This window comes from Cydia splendana, chromosome 15, assembly GCF_910591565.1.
Source record: "Cydia splendana chromosome 15, ilCydSple1.2, whole genome shotgun sequence".
NCBI classification, from domain to species: Eukaryota; Metazoa; Arthropoda; class Insecta; order Lepidoptera; family Tortricidae; genus Cydia; species Cydia splendana.
Window position 1 is genome coordinate 11,395,239 of NC_085974.1, and position 16,291 is coordinate 11,411,529.

A 16,291-nucleotide genomic window follows, 5' to 3' on the forward strand; every position below is an offset into this window, starting at 1 on the left:
CTTGTTAAAATTACCCCAATAAAAAGTTAATTAAATAAATGGCAAATACTATATGAAGGCTAATAATTTGTATGCTAGTTGCCGAATTACAATTATTTCTGTTGCATGTGAAACAGCGCGCGTCGCTGTGGCCTCTCGCTCGCTCCACAGCCTTTAGAGCGAGACATACTGAGTCCACTTGGACTCTGGGGATGCATCCGCGTATAACGTCCACGGTGTTGCCAACTAGAAACAAAAGAAATTGTTAGTTTAACTTCAAGTACTTTTCAAGTAATGTAATAGAGAGCACCAATAGTTATATCCTTCTTGGGGTAGTGATAAGGGATTTTTTTGAAATAAATGCCTGTAAAGTAAACGGCAGTTGCCAAGTTTCACCAAAGTTACTAATTAAATATAGCTAATTTTAATATGCAGCTAGAGGATCTATGGACCTCAATATTCGTCATCATCATCATATCAGCCAGAGGACGTCCACTGCTGGACATAGGCCTCCCCCAAAGAGTGCCACAATGACCGGTCCTGCGCCACCCGCATCCAGCGGACTCCTCAATATTACTTCTCTCTTAAAACCAGTCTTGTTTTATAAGTGCGGTGGTCAAAAATGGGTTCAAACCTCGGTTGTGTTGTGTAGAGCAGAAAAAATCGTTCGCGAATAAAAATGCAAAAAGATGACTAAAAATTCAGTCAGGAATGTCAGGATCCTAATACACATGCAATGTAATTGTTGCTGGGTTCCATTTTTAAAATCAATGTGTAAAATTGTGTAAATTGTGGGTGCCTTTCCATCTCACAAAATTCATTCGTCACCAAGACTAACTTTTCTGAACATTTGCTCAATTATTTTACATAGGCGTTTCTTCTTTTACGCATTCCAGTTGTAACGTAGATTACATGTCATATAACATAACTCATATACTAAAGAGAAAATAGCAGAGGCCCGCCTGACCTGATTTAAACCAGCGTCAAGACACTAGATACTGTCTTCATCTTTTGCAGCTGACGCCATGACCCCTATTTGACTACATTTGTCCTTACACTTAATAGGTACTACATGGCTTAGGAGATGACGAGGGAATAGAATAAACTACTTATCTTTATGCCAAATGGACACATGGACGGAAATAATGTCCTAGATTGCGTAAATATTGCGTCTTTCAGCTAGTTGGGGTACGAGTAGGATTTTGTCAGTGTCAGCGATCCTCGGGCTTTCAATCATAGTCATAAATCTTCAATCGACTTACATGACTTGTCATCTGGAGTCGCTACCATCTTCAGGCAGTGGTACTCTATAGGCACCTTGGAATCCGTGGACGGTGGTGGATGCCCTAGATTGTGTGTCCACTCGGCAGTGACCGAGGTGCTGGGGTGGCATTGTATGGATGAGCCGGGAAACGCGGCGTCGTCTGGATGGCAGCCGAGATCTTTTGCAGCTGACGCCATGACCCCTATTTGACTACATTTGTCCTTACACTTAATAGGTACTACATGGCTTAGGAGATGACGAGGGAATAGAATAAACTACTTATTTTTATGCCAAATGGCTACACACATGGACGGAAATAATGTCCTAGATTGCGTAAATATTGCGTCTTTCAGCTAGTTGGGGTACGAGTAGGATTTTGTCAGTGTCAGCGATCCTCGGGCTTTCAATCATAGTCATAAATCTTCAATCGACTTACATGACTTGTCATCTGGAGTCGCTACCATCTTCAGGCAGTGGTACTCTATAGGCACCTTGGAATCCGTGGACGGTGGTGGATGCCCTAGATTGTGTATCCACTCGGCAGTGACCGAGGTGCTGGGGTGGCATTGTATGGATGAGCCGGGAAACGCGGCGTCGTCTGGATGGCAGCCGAGACAGCGTTGTTGGAAGCAGGTTTCAGTCGTCGCTGTTGAGGATGAGAATAGTAATGTGAGAATATGTATTGCTGACCGTACGGTATGTTGGTGATAGTTTTCGAGAGGGAAACGAATTTGTACCTATGATATGTTGTTTTTTTGAGCGTATGTTAAAAATTACAGATTAATGCAGCTTTATGATCCACGGTAAAATGTTTTCGTCTACGTATCATTGCAAAGCGCGATTAATTAAGCCAGGATGTGATGTGTAGGTATGTTTATATTTGTCCAGTCGTAAATTAAAGATGACAAAGATACATGCATGGTCTAATAAAACATGGTCTTCCATTCCCAGAGTGACACGGGCCTACGTCACAATAACATTGCCACTTTATTTCAACATAACATGTTACATGGGTACATTATACCTATGGTTAATAAGTTAAAATATTTCTTTATAATTTTATAATTTTCATTTATATGTATTTTAGCTTAAATTTTACAATAACACGTCATTTTTAATTACTCGTTAGCAATATCTTCCGATTCACGAAAGAAATTTCAGACTTTCGGGTAATTCTGTTTATACTACTGGCAACACAGGATAGCGCTGTGCACATTTGACAATTCGGATCTAGATAACTTCATGTCCTGACCGTCATCCTTGTCGAACGCGTGTTAATTGTTATTTCCTTCTCGCTCAGTGTCAGCAGTCGCAGTGTTTTCCAAACTTTTCACGTCGTAAGCTTGGTAATTAATGTGTAACTGTGAATTAGTTTTTTAAACGTTTGTCTTGTATAGATAAATAAAGTTTAATTTAATACATTAGATTTGTTTTATTTTACTATGTTTCTACATGAATAACTTAAAATTAATGCCGTTAAAATAATTTTCACCGTTGGTTAAAATTCTCCCACATTTCAAAGTTTGAGAACCTGTAAACAGCATGATGACGTAGGCGCGTGTCAGTTAGGTCATACGCGAATCTCGGAATGGAGTACCAGGCGGAGTATATTATTATACCATGGATTAGATATGAGCGCCGATAGGCATTTAGCCGGCGGCGGCGCGCCGGTCAAAATCGGTCGGCGGCGGCGGCGAATCGGCGGCGTGGCCTTGAAACACCTTTGATTAATGAAAAACGAATTCAAACCAAAATTTTACCCGTTAACATGTTTTTGCTGTAAGGAAGTTATAAAATAAGTGTATTTTTCAATTTCAAGCAAAATTTATTCAATAAAGGTACGAAAAAAGTTTTATAAAGTATGAACAGTATCGCGCGGCATCAGAGGCGGTCTTAATCTTGGCGAGGCCCTGGCCGGAAGATCTTTGCGAGGCCCTTATCTTTTGTGCTTAGTAAAAAGTAGCGGATTGACTGTATCAGGGAAACGTCTGGTCGACAGTCCAAAGAGCCGAAGTGAGGAAAATCAAGCTCCGTCATTAACCAATTACGACCCAAAAAACAGATTTATGTCAAAAAGTGAGGTCCAGGGCCGAGCTCCACCTAACACCGAAGACCTGTTTCCGACGCCTTCCCATGCGAGGCCAGAAGCTGCAGGTAATGCCAAGTGTGAGCTTGGCTGACGGCCGAATGCCCGGAGCGCCGATTACGGCGCGCCTCTGTGCGAGGCCGAAGGCCAAGCTGCAAGAGAGCAGAGCTTGGAATTGAACTATAGGTCCAGTGTAAGCAAGTCCGAAGGCCGATAAAGACCGAGGCCATAGTGTTAAAGACCTGGAGCTTTCCTGCAGGTGCATTGGTGCGAGGTTAAAGGCCGTGCTGCAGTGAAGCTAAGATCGGAGAAGATCTAATGACCAAGCATTTATTTTAAAAGTAAGGCCGAAAGTTAGGCTCCAAACAGGGCCGAAAACTTGGAGGTTCAGATAGCGTTTTACTTCTATGCGAGCGATGCGAGGCCAAAGATTGGGCTGCGAGAAAGCAAAGCTTGAAATTTGAACAATGGCCAAGCTTATATGAGACCAGATTCCGTTTCCGAGGCCCTTCCGTGATTCCGTGCGAAGCCAACGGCCGGACCTTTGGGCGTGAAAACACTTAATATCTGAAATTAACCCCTTTTAAAGACATTCAATCCATGCTTGCAATGATTAAATTCGCGGTGAATGACGGATGAGCACGCAGAGAAGATGGCCGATGGGGTCGAAAAGTGCTCGAGTGGAGACCACGGACTAGCAAGCGCAGCGTAGGACGTCCACCCACAAGATGGACAGACGACCGTATTAATGTCGCCGGAAGACGCTGGATGCGGGTCGCTTCCAACCGGTACGTATGGAGGTCCAAGGGGGAGGCCTATGTTCAGCAGTGGACGTCTTATGGCCGAGATGATGACGGATGAGCTAGCCAGCTGGCAAAATTAGTCATTTCGTTGCCCTAACAGTACTAGCGCGGTTACCAAACAGAAAAGTTTGAATTTACCATCAATATTTTTTAATTATATGGACCTATAATTATTTATTTATTTATTTAGTTATTTATTATACAATAAGTTACAACTTACAATACCTTTTGAATGTATATAAGCTATTCAGACTGGCGCTGTTAAAGATCTAAACTAAATAAAATATATATTTCTGATTCTGAAAGTAGTACTATCTAACAAGGTCACGCCGATGCCACGCCGATAGCGCAGCGTCGGCGGCGGCGGCGCGAAAATTTTGTCGGCGGCGGCGGCGCGCCGGCGCGGCGCTCATATCTACCATGGATACATGCAGGTTAACACAGTGGAGCAGCATTCAAACAACGTTTCAACAACGATTCGTAACGCTGCGCCTATTTTGCGTCGATATGGCACTTTTCGAACTTGTTTTTAAAATTCAAATTAGGTATAGATGAATATACTCGCTATGTAGATAGCCCTGAGGGCGCCAGGATCCCGTTTTATAAAACTACGATACTTCAAAGTGTACAGTTATAAACCAGTAACATTGATGCGATTAACCATGCGCTTAACCAAATTGCAAAAGAAATGTGGTTTTGTTGTTTGTAATATTGTTTATAAAACTAAACGGGTTGTTGTTAAGAATCGATCGCTTTCAGACAAGCGACAGCTTTGTTTTAAAGCCTGTATTTACTAAGTGGTGTTTTGGTGAACTTTTTCTCGGTTCAGGGCCTAGGTCGAATCGGAAAGTGCCCATCGATCACTTTGATCAGATAATGTTTATCTGGAACTTTTTGTATAAGGGAACCACTTGCGTATTACATGTGTCAGCTTTGTAAATTATTTTCTTTAAAAGTCTGCCAGCAATGATCAAGGTAGATTTACTCTTCCATTAAATAAAAAATATTATTGATTATTTGACATATAATACTAAGCGCTCTTAACTACAAGCAGGCATCCGTTCACAGTATTTATCCTACTTTCTTAAGTTAGGTAAGTACTTACTAAAATTATTAATGGAAGACGCGTGATTGCTCTTTTATCTTCCTACCGCCTTTTTGCAGGTCTACACAATAATACATACAGGCATCCGTATCAAAATTTCACGAAAACATTGGAATAGAAACCCACTGCACCCAGGTAAGACCTTACTCTATACTGTAACAGTAGTGCACGAGCGATCGTGATTACCAATTTGCGCCCTAGAATTGCTCCCTCATCATCGACTCGCCATGGCGACTTGGTATCGATCGACATTTGACTCCTGGCCTGTTCTTGACAATGCTTCGCTGGCACAACGCCTCAAGCGAACCAGTTTTGGTGTGATCTACACTTAGACATAGTAATCAAAGGACCTTAAGTTATACTAGGGACTACGGATGAGCTTAAGCTCACAGTCAAAACAAAAGGTTTTGCGAATTAGATAGCTGACATTTGCCCGGTCCCTGCATGTCCAATCTAGCTTTACTTGTCCGTAACTGATCGGCGTGCCAGCTTGTAATGACCGCTCCGGAGCGCATTTTACGTTTGTTTTAACCGCCGCAATCATATGTCATTTTCTCGCGTTTCGCGCCATTTTACCGGTCATCAGCCCGTCGTTCCAATACAGGCGCGTACGCTACGTAATTATTGAAAGCGAGAGAATCCGCTCTCGATGCCTCGGTATGCCGAGCCCAGAGCCGACCACTTATTTAACTCGATCATTCGCTTTTCTTTCACTTTTCTCCTTTTGGATTTGACGTATAGCGTAATTAAATTAATGGCGACACGACCCTTAACTTACTATGTTTGTGGCATGATTTCCCGGAAAGACCGCAAAGTATCATCTTGTTTTGTCATAGAACACTGACGGCGAAACTAGCCTATAATGAGGCGAAGTGTCCAATAAGGACAGTTGTACACGAGCCACAATGCCAGCGGCTTTTCTATGATCTGGAGAAAGTTGCCATAAATCTATGAATTTATATAGCTCTAGCCACCTTAAAAGTTGTTAAAAACATATTTATTAGCGTTAAGGTAGTTTTTAAGCACCGCTGTACTCCTGTCCCGCGCCCGCGCCACCAGCGAAGTCATCCTATGTTCACTTGTAATATACCTATAGGTACATAGTAAGAAAGGGCTACGCTGGGACGGTAGGACAGTGCAAAATTATGTACCTGCTTTTGATGTACTTGTAAAAAGAGCGAGCTCATCGCCAACAAACTGCCCCGCAGTTTGGCGAATTTTTGTATTGTGGTACGCATATTTTATATTTCCATGTTATTTTCAATAAAAAAAAAAAAAAATATCATCGCGAGCAGATTCCTAACTTAGAGCTTTGTATTAAGATCACGCAAGTATCCTCTTTGCGACTCAAGATTTTGCGGTACACTATAGTATAGTCTATGACAGAATGCAGATTTTTGTCAGTGAGAAAATTTGGTTACCAAACTTTATCATTATTGTGATTTCTCTCTCTTCTTGTCGTGGTTTCGGAACAGGTGTCATATTTTTAAACTTCATTTTCAGAGGTTTTGCGTTTTATCAAGTTGTGCTGCATCACCGACAAGGGCGACAAGTTAGTGGTAAAACTCAAAATACATAAACACAAGTTGTTACATTTCACACTGCTCCAGGGTTTCATCCTTTCACTCGATCTACCTACATTTGTCTCACTGTTCATTTTTAGTAACAGCAATCTGTCCGTGGTCTTAAGTTGGTGGTCAGCCGGCGATGCGTAAAGAGCAGCCGGTCGCCCGGGAAAGTGGATGATAGGCGTCTGACATAATTGCGCACGGATAAGTGCGTGCACCTTCCATTGTGGCCGCGGCTTTAGATAGCGAGCTTTCTATAGTAGAGACACCAAATGTCAACTAGAGGGAGTGATCTGAATGTGACAATTACAGTTGGAATTAAAATGGGTGTCAGGGATAAATGCGCCTGCCACTGTAGCTACGGATACTCGTAGCGAGCTCCAGGTGGAGGCACTAGCTACCTAAATAGAAATAAGATTTCTACAATAGAGGTACCCGAAGCTAACTAGAATGAGGAGAGTTAGGTAATTTCGTTGTAATTGTATAGCTAAAATATCCACCTGATCTAGGTAGGGTAAACTACTAGTAATGCCCATACTTCTTCAACCTTGTCTTAAGGAAGCACGGTGAAGGACCAATGACGGTGCTTTAAATTAAATTAAATAAATTAAATTAAATAATTATTTATTTCAGAAATTCAATTTTCATAATATATTAGTAGCTAATATTATTACTCTTAACCTATGTTAGTGACTATCTATGTATGTTATGTACTTTATTTAACTTTTATAAACATGTAGGCTACTCCAGTACTCCCAGAAAGCGCCATCTATCCTGTCTGCTACAGTGGCTAGGAGACTGTTGGCGCTGCCGCGTACGCGCCGTACCAACGACGCCACCCGCTTGCGCATGATGGTGTGGAAGCCGTCGGTGCGCGCCTCCGCGAACATACCGCTAGCGCTGCAATAGCGCGGCAGCCCCAACAGCATCCTAAAAGCGTTATTTAAGCGTTTAAAGGCCAAGGGCGAAGGGCAGCTACATTGAGCTTTCTGTGGGCTTTCTGTGGGCACCCGAAGTTAACTAGAATCAGCAACCTGGACAAGATGTAGGTAGGTATTTGAATTGTCCGTTAACAGTTAACTAGGTCTTTCGAAATTGTTCTTTAAAATAACTTGCTTGCTTGCTTTCAGTGGACTTAACAGGCTGAATAAAGCAAAACGAATACAGAAGAGTGAAGAAGCCGTAGGTGGGAATATAATTGTTCAGGTATGTACGGTAACTTTTGGCGATACACAGTACTTCTACTTCGATACATTAATATGGGTTTTAAACATTGTCAAGCATCTATCGGTTTCGTAATCACTTCACTCGTCGAATGATCCCTAAGACAGTGAAGAAATATTTTTTACCGTTTTATATTTTTATTACTTAAACTAGACGGGCCCGCAGCTCCGCTCGCGTAAATGAAATAAAGAGTGTGTCAACCCTGCCAGGGTTCATAACGGTGATAGGGATTTCTTATTTGTACCCGTTATTTGGATAACTTAATACGCAAAATATCTGAAAAAAATTATTTGATTTGATAAAAGGCAAAACTATACTTTTCCATCTACGTAGTTATTTATTTAAAACTCGTTTCAACATAAAATTATTATTTATTTTTATAAGCCTAATTGCAAAAACGTTCATTAGATTAATATCCGCCTTAAGATGGACGACCACCGCCCATAAATCGCCTTTTGGTACAAACGTACGTACTCCCCATTTCCCTTTCTGAATACTAACATTACTTACTACGGTTATGTGAATCCTGGCCTCCGAGAAAAGACAAAACAAAACACACCATGTTTCTCGGTCTTGCGATAGCTCTCGCCAGTCCCCATGGCCGAGGATAAGCAGATCTCGAGCAACTACGTCGTTCCAGCGGTAGGTACCTATGACGTCCAATTGGGCGTCTCCCATTTCGTTGTCCCAAGTACGCTCTCGTCACGGCACGATCCTCTCCCATTCTCTCTAAATGTCCGAGCCAATGTAAGCTTAGCCACTTTTGTCTCTCAGTATTCCGCCAGTATATCGGAACACATCCTTATTTCTATAGCAACAGAGTTATATTACGATATTTGGCCGACTGCTGACTGTACGTTTGCTTATTTTCACCAGGTCGTTTCGCTCAAAAATATCTGAACATGCACTTAAATTTTATCTACCTACATTATAACTTGCTATCAACTTTGTATTTTTGGCCCATCTCGGCAGCCCGGTCCCCGGACGAATTTGTTTGCCGAAGCTGTGAAAGTAAATCTGAATAACATAACTCAAAAAGAAATTTAAAACAACAAAATACAAATTACTATTGATATTGATAAGTCATTATCAGTCATTATATGGCATGTCACTCGTATGCCATAAACTAAGGTAAAAGGTTGAGGTTGACAGCACTTTTTATTTTACTTCGAGTAAAAAAGGCCGAAATCACTGCATACCAACATAACAAACATAATTTTGGTTATTTGAAGTTCGAAACGAAACCAACCGAGAGTTTCCGAAAATAGCCGATAGTCGTAAAATGAAGAATGTTATGAAAATTTCTTTTGCTTATTGTAAATTAAATACGCATCGAAAGTGATAGTTTTTATGCTCTAGTTATATTCTCATACTTAGATAATAGATTAGAACAGTTTTTTCTTATCATACGTGCGTCGTATTTGAGAAACGTGTCAAAAACTTTTTTAGAAATTTGTAAGGCGCCATCTCGCTTCTTCCCTCGTTTTTTATCCCGTTCTGGTTTTTCAATTGTATATATATGATGTGACATTTCTAAATAAATGAATGTGCTATAATTCCAAAAAGTGTCGACAAAATTTTTACGTGACAGCTGCTCCATATAAAAATGAACTGTCATAGGAACCATCATATGACGCACAAGGCATACAAGCTGTTTATTATGCATCATCTGTACAATTCACGACAACGTTTCGTAAAACAGGAACTAGGTATGATTAGCTCCAAACGCGTCTATCTATTTATACCACCGTCACCGACTCAGCAGTGACCCAATTCATAAACAAACGGCGATCAGCATAAAATCCCGTGCCCACGCGCATGTCGACATGCTCGGATGCTCATTGACAATGTAAATACGTTTGTCAACAGTTGAATAAATAAATATTTATTTAGCAGTAGTTGCTGGACGGGATGAGCCGGTACAATGCATTGTCGCGATCGTAGGCGATGGTTTCAGTGTGCCGACAAATGGAATTGTGTTTCGTGATATACATAATGTTACCCAACGGATGTTACCGTGGTTTGTTTATTTACAATGGGTTTTGTTGGATCATTGAGGCGAAAGGATGTTGTGAGGATGGAAGGACTAGTTTGGCGTCTCTGTAATGAGGGAAAGAGCGTGAGATCTTTTGCATTAAGTAGGTAGTACATTAGTATTGGAACTAATTGTACATTATTTTATTAGCTGCCGTGTGACTCCTAAATCAATAAACATATAAACACGTAAATCAAACATTTTAGCGTTCAGTCAGTACTAATAACTAGTGGCTCTGTGAGCTGTAGACCTCGCGAGCAGAGCTTTAAATTACATGGCGCTAAGAGCTTTAAATATAGTAAATTAAAAAAAAAAACAATACGAAATTAAAGTGTAAAAAAATAAAAAAGTTATATCCCAGCAGCATACAAATACTGGGGATCGAACCCAGACTCTCTGTGCAAACAAAAAAAGCGAACGTTTACAAACTGAGCCAAATAGTTCTTAGATAAGCTGACGAAATTTAGCTACTCATTCTCAAGTTAAAATTAGTTAAAATTAAATATCTCAATACCTCCGAAACCAGCGAAATAAATTTTCTGAATTTTTGGCCATTTAATCTATAAACATACCTCAAAAAGAAAAATCTCTTATGATATCGATACGATTATTTGTTTAGGCGCGAGGTATCACGACTCCGCCATTTTGAAAAAATTCCAAAAACTGGATTGACATAAAAAAATTATTTAATCATAGAATCTGGTCACAAAATTTCACGAGAATCGGTTGAGAATGTGACCTGTAGAGGAGAACATCCGGACGGCAGCCGGATGGACATACGAAAGCAAAATGCCCGAGTCAAAACGTAGACCTTCGCTACGCTTCGGTCAACTACAGCAACAACTACTGTAATCAGCTTTTTTAAGTTTTTTAACAGTGATTTTATATGGCCTTCCTTTAATTTTATAGTTTGTCCAAGGCAGCTGTAGAGATTACAAGCGAGTATAAATATAGGTAATAAAACAATGTTATAAAAACATCCTGTCAAAAAGATAGTAAAGACTATCTACTTGTTGTTTAAGTGATTTATACAACGAACTAGAATAATTATAGAAGTCTGACTAGGTAGAACTCAAAATTGACCAATCAACGCTTTTTTTAATGCGGGAAATTCTGGGAAAAGGCCTCTCCCCTTGATTTCCACTACTCCCGATTTGGTGTTTTCCTCATAGACATCATATTTCAAAATAACATTTATGTTAATGTATCGTTTTTTTAATTTTATGTTAAAGTATTTTTTCGAAGTACCGATACGAAACCGATATAAAACGATAAGTTTTATCAAACGAAATATGAAAAAACACAATACAAATGTAGAAATTTTCTCTATCATTTGCCAAACTAACTAATGTAACTTACCATACGGTACCAATAAAACCACACTAACAAATATAAACACTAACATTTTTGTCCACAATATAAAGTATTTCTTTACTAACTGACTAACATTCCTCCTATCACCAAGGCATTTTGTTTTACACTATCACTATCTATGCTGCACCGTATTATCTTTGTTCGAGTTTTGTTATCACTATCACCATAATTTACTCGGACATTCTTTCGAGCGTTTTAAGGACTGTGTACTTTATAAAAATAGTAAGATACACGTAATTCAGTTGCGGTTAGCAGTGACAGTGGAAGACTACTGTAGTTTAGGGATAACACGCAGCAGTTACCAAAATAAATCGTATCTGGAGATTTGATTAGCTCGCATGAACACATGTAGGTATACACTCGAATAAATGGATTGGTATCTGTGGCCTGCGTATTCAAAATATACTTACAGGCCAATTCGAACGTATACTAATATCAGAATGATATTTAAATGATGTCATTTAGGTATTTTGCCTCACGTTCGCGCGGGTTTTGATGGACGCACGGTAGAAATTATACCTACATCAGTTAGGCGACATTCTAGTGCCTTACAAACCTTAAAATAATATACAAATTTACCGTTATGATATAAGTCCATCTGTATTTTGGTAATGTTAACGTTGATATGCATGTACATAAACACGTTGAACAAATTAAAAAAAGAAAAAAAAAACATTTACTCAGATGAAATAAACCCTATTATACAGATTTTTTTCTGCAAAACTGCAGGGCAGTTTGTTGGCAGAGGGAACTCCCTTAAAACATAGATGGGTAGACTTAGCTAATTGCCTAATTAATTGTTAACTTAATATATTGTTAATACATCTTATTGCTTATGCTTAATTCTATCTGTATAACGTATGGCAAGCTTATGCCAATGTAATATGACTGAGTTATAAATTCAATTAAAAGGTTTTTACCAAAAGGTAGATATAATGAGACCAAGATGCACTAAATACCCAAAATCGTGCGTTATTTCCGCGTAGAATGCGATTGGTTCCGTAACATCCAGCGGCGTGGGCGGTAATGAATGTGCCAGCATTATTCGCTAATTAAAACCATCCGTGGACCGCATTCAGAAACGGAAAAACGATATCGATATAATACGAGGACTGCTGCTTAGTAGCCTAGCGCGGTCTTACCTCCGAAGCTTGTAACATATCCTCGGTTTAACCTAAGTCCCAGAATCGTTCATTTAGTAAATTTTGCAGTTTTGAATTCGGCACCTTTTATTCCATTATAGTTTTTGTCCTTTTAAAAAGTCCTCGGGACGAGGATTTCTGGGATCGAATACAGTTTTTACATTCCTACAAATTAATCGGTGTTTAATTTCGGTAGGTATTTGATATTTTTGAAATTTATTGCACTATCTACTTATTAATATAATAATTAACTAAATACGATTAATGAATATCACAGAAATGTTGCAAATGCGGGACTTTATATTGATTTTTAGTTATACCGGTTACGATACTTTGTTTAAAACCCGGTAAGGTCATTTATAATAGTGACGAGCCTGACTAATTTCCTCAACCGTGTCTTTTTACGTTTATTATGTTCCTACATATAGGTTCTAAATATACTACATAGTTATTTCACAGTCTTACTAAGTTTTGGACTGTGATGAAATGTGTTTTTTTTTTATTTTTTTCGATATCAATATAATGATAATATTGGTGCGACGTCCTCGCACACGTTTAATAGTTCTTTAAAACGCGCGAAGGCATATAGTCAATACCTTCTCGATATAATTTTTAACGCCAAATACACGTTCGAGAATAAGACCCCATGCTCGAAATAGTCGAAATACTTCCAAAGTACAAAACCAGCTCGACGTTTTCGGGCGACACTTTTTGGCGATTTCCACATGTCTAATGATTTCAAAGACACCGATTGTCGTTTCAAGATGCCGCCGGGCTATAAAAACCGATTAGGTACCTTACTACACATTTGGTAATTAAATTAATCACGTTTAAATAGACGACTCTTTGATTTGGGACTGGTAGTAGCTGATTTGTCAGGGCGACCTGCGGTTACGACGTTTTTTTAACAGCTAGGCTTTAATCGTAAATCAATAAATTAATAACTTAAGTTATTAAGGCTTTATTACATCGACGAGTTACTGCACTAGACTGGGTTCGGTAAACTTTTAGAAGAAGTACCTACCAACCGCAGTAGAAATCACCAATTCTAGGAAGTTCAAATCGGAAAGCTGCAAATGTTGTTTTCAGTGATTTGAGGACTTCTTCTTCTTTCTATTTAAGAGCTGTGCTCATGTCGGTGGAGCAATCTCCAACTCGTTCGGTCCTCTCCCAACTCCTTAACCTTCTGGTATGACACGACCTGAACCTTTTCTTTTATTTGGCTGAAATAATTAATTCTAGGTCTTCCTCTTCTTCTTTTCCCCTCTATTTTTCCTTCTATGATGTTGAAGACAAGGTTTGAGGACACAAATACTTATAGGTTTAAGGACACTCAAGTTTAATTCCTTAAGTGACTAGAAGAGCCGCAATTGTATCTGGGTTTCACTGGGCGTTCAATTATCACATCGCCTTTAAAGTAGTTACTCTTAAATCGCTAGTGTGATAAGTTGATAACACAACTTTATGGATCCCGATGCCTCGTGGTCTCATTTTTCGCTTAGCGTACTAGCATCAGTGCCTAATTAGTTTCTTCATTTGTTTTGAGTTAACAAAACTTTTTTTTGTCTCGGGCCTACTGGTTTTATTCCATCTTTTGGAAAATTAAGATTCCACATTTTTTAGTGACATTTCTTTGAATATTAAAAAAAAACCGGTCAAGTGCGGTCGGACTCGCGTTCCAAGGGTTCCGTACATAAGTCCGACTCACGCTTGACTGCATATTTCTAATAGGTTTTCGTGTCATATATAGGTAAAGTACTATTTTGTGTATTTTTTTCAAAATTTTAGACCCAGTAGCTTCAGAGATAAAGGGGGGGGGGGGGGGGGGGGAATGGTCGGACAGACAGACAGACGCACGAGTGATCCTATAAGGGTTCCGTTTTTTCCTTTTGAGGTACGGAACCCTAAAAAAAATTCTCTAACTATGGTTCATCGTTAATTATGGTCATATCTTAGTTAAAAACACGGAAACACCTTTTAGGCACTTCATGGCTGTCTTATATCCGTCCTAATGCTGATCCAGCAAGAATTTCCGGTGGTTGTAGGTAGGTAGGTATATATGTATTTAAAAGGCTTGTCCATGGTAGTTAAATAACCATTAAATAACTAACACATATTTTTCACATAAACTACCCAAACTTCCGCCCAAAGCAGGCTAACCGAACAAGAAGTGCCCCCAACGACGGATTTGGTCATTCTTTCCTTCCTTGTTCGATAATGTTTTTTTTGACATGACGCACGAAGATTTATGCAAATATTTTTATATGTGTATGTAGTGGGTATTAGTGGCTACTCATGCATATTTTTTTTGTAGGTGTACCTCCGCGAAAAGTATTTAAAAAAATGAGAAGAAAAATAATGTTTTTTTTTATAATGAAGTATAAGGACATGATGCAGGTTAAACATATCCATTTTGTAGTCTATTTTATTGTTGTCTAATATAATTGTTTGGTTAATCTAACTTGAACAGTTTACAAAATATGACACTTTCAATGATACACTAATTATTTTACATTATCCTGAATAACTCGAAAACAAAAGAAGATCGAGGACTGATATTAAGCATAATAGAGTGTTCTTAGGACCTGCCAGTACACCACCTGAAAGAATGCCCAAATCGTCGTTGGGGGCACTTCTTGTTCGCTTAGCCTGCTAGACCCTTAGAGACATCTAGACAACTATGTGCTATTTAAATTGAAAACGTACAAGTAAGGTATGTCGCAAATGCTGGCCAATATAGTTGGCGACATGACAGTTCGGAATATCGGATTTAATACTTATTTATCTTCCAGTGCCACAGTTTGTCGTGTATTTTGCAGTACAGACAAATGCCGACAATGTTTGTTAGTTGTAGCGGCAATAATCTTGTTGATATTCTTGATCGCTCTCGCAAAATAAGGTATGTATTCAACCGTAAATATCAGAGAAATATTATACAGGAGCTTCATAATATGTATGGAGAATTTAAAATAAGGCATGTTGCTAGTTTCTATTTACTGTGCTGGGGGGGAGGAAGGCTATAGTCAAAATTAAATCAAAGTAGATATAAAATTTCATCATAAAACTTAAGTTACTCAAGGAAACCTTCTCATTGTAACATAAGATACCTTGGATAACCCAAATACCTACATATTTTTATGCTATGATCATAATCATCACTGTCTAATATTTAAGAGTTAGACTCTTGGCGATGTGGAGCGATTTCCATGAATGTCGATCCTCTGCCTTCTTCTTGACAGCCTGATAGGTTCGTTTCCTTTATTTGATCTATATACGCTCTATATACTTGGTCTCCCTTCTTCCTCTTTGATTCAACTCTCCCTTCTATGATATTTTTGACATGTCGTAACAGGTGTCCAAGCATCTTACCTCTTCTGTTTTGAAATACATATTTTCATTCAATTTATTGTATGCACGGCACTGTGACATATGTGGACTATGGCCGCAGACATCTCGAAGTCGTGTCGGTATGTAGTAGTCGCGGATGGTTGTGATAGATAACCGACATCCAGATGGCCTAAGCGTTACCATTTCTCGCATCATGTCAGGGATAACCTTGCGCGTAATCAAAAGCTTTTTTGTTTTCTTTTCTGTCTCAGTACGTACCTACAGTTAGAATTAATTTAGATGTTAAATCAAAAATTATTATAGGTAACGAGAACCAATCACGCGGTATCTTTTACACAGACTCCACAGAGCGATGGTTTTTCA

At 39.2% G+C, this 16,291-nt stretch overlaps 1 protein-coding gene across 1 annotated transcript; it reads right to left on the reverse strand.

The window, feature by feature from the left end:
• Positions 1–10: 10 nt before the first annotated feature.
• Positions 11–11,783, reverse strand: LOC134797362 (uncharacterized). Its single transcript, XM_063769583.1, has 3 exons — positions 11,424–11,783; positions 1,680–1,889; positions 11–225 (listed from the first exon to the last, which is right to left on the reverse strand). The coding sequence occupies exons 1-3, from the start codon at positions 11,467–11,469 to the stop codon at positions 11–13; spliced, it is 471 nt and encodes a 156-aa protein (XP_063625653.1). The 5' UTR covers positions 11,470–11,783.
• Positions 11,784–16,291: the final 4,508 nt, after the last annotated feature.

What these genes read in the sequence shown, in the direction of transcription:
- LOC134797362 (XM_063769583.1), bottom strand. Translation starts at nt 11,469, where the DNA reads ATGTTAGTGTTTATATTTGTTAGTGTGGTTTTATTGGTACCGTATG. An exon ending in GGTTTTATTGGTACCGTATG is followed by an intron (nt 1,890 to 11,423) that starts GTAAGTTACATT and finishes CATCCTCAACAG; the next exon opens with CGACGACTGAAACCTGCTTC. An exon ending in GACTCCAGATGACAAGTCAT is followed by an intron (nt 226 to 1,679) that starts GTAAGTCGATTG and finishes TTTTGTTTCTAG; the next exon opens with TTGGCAACACCGTGGACGTT.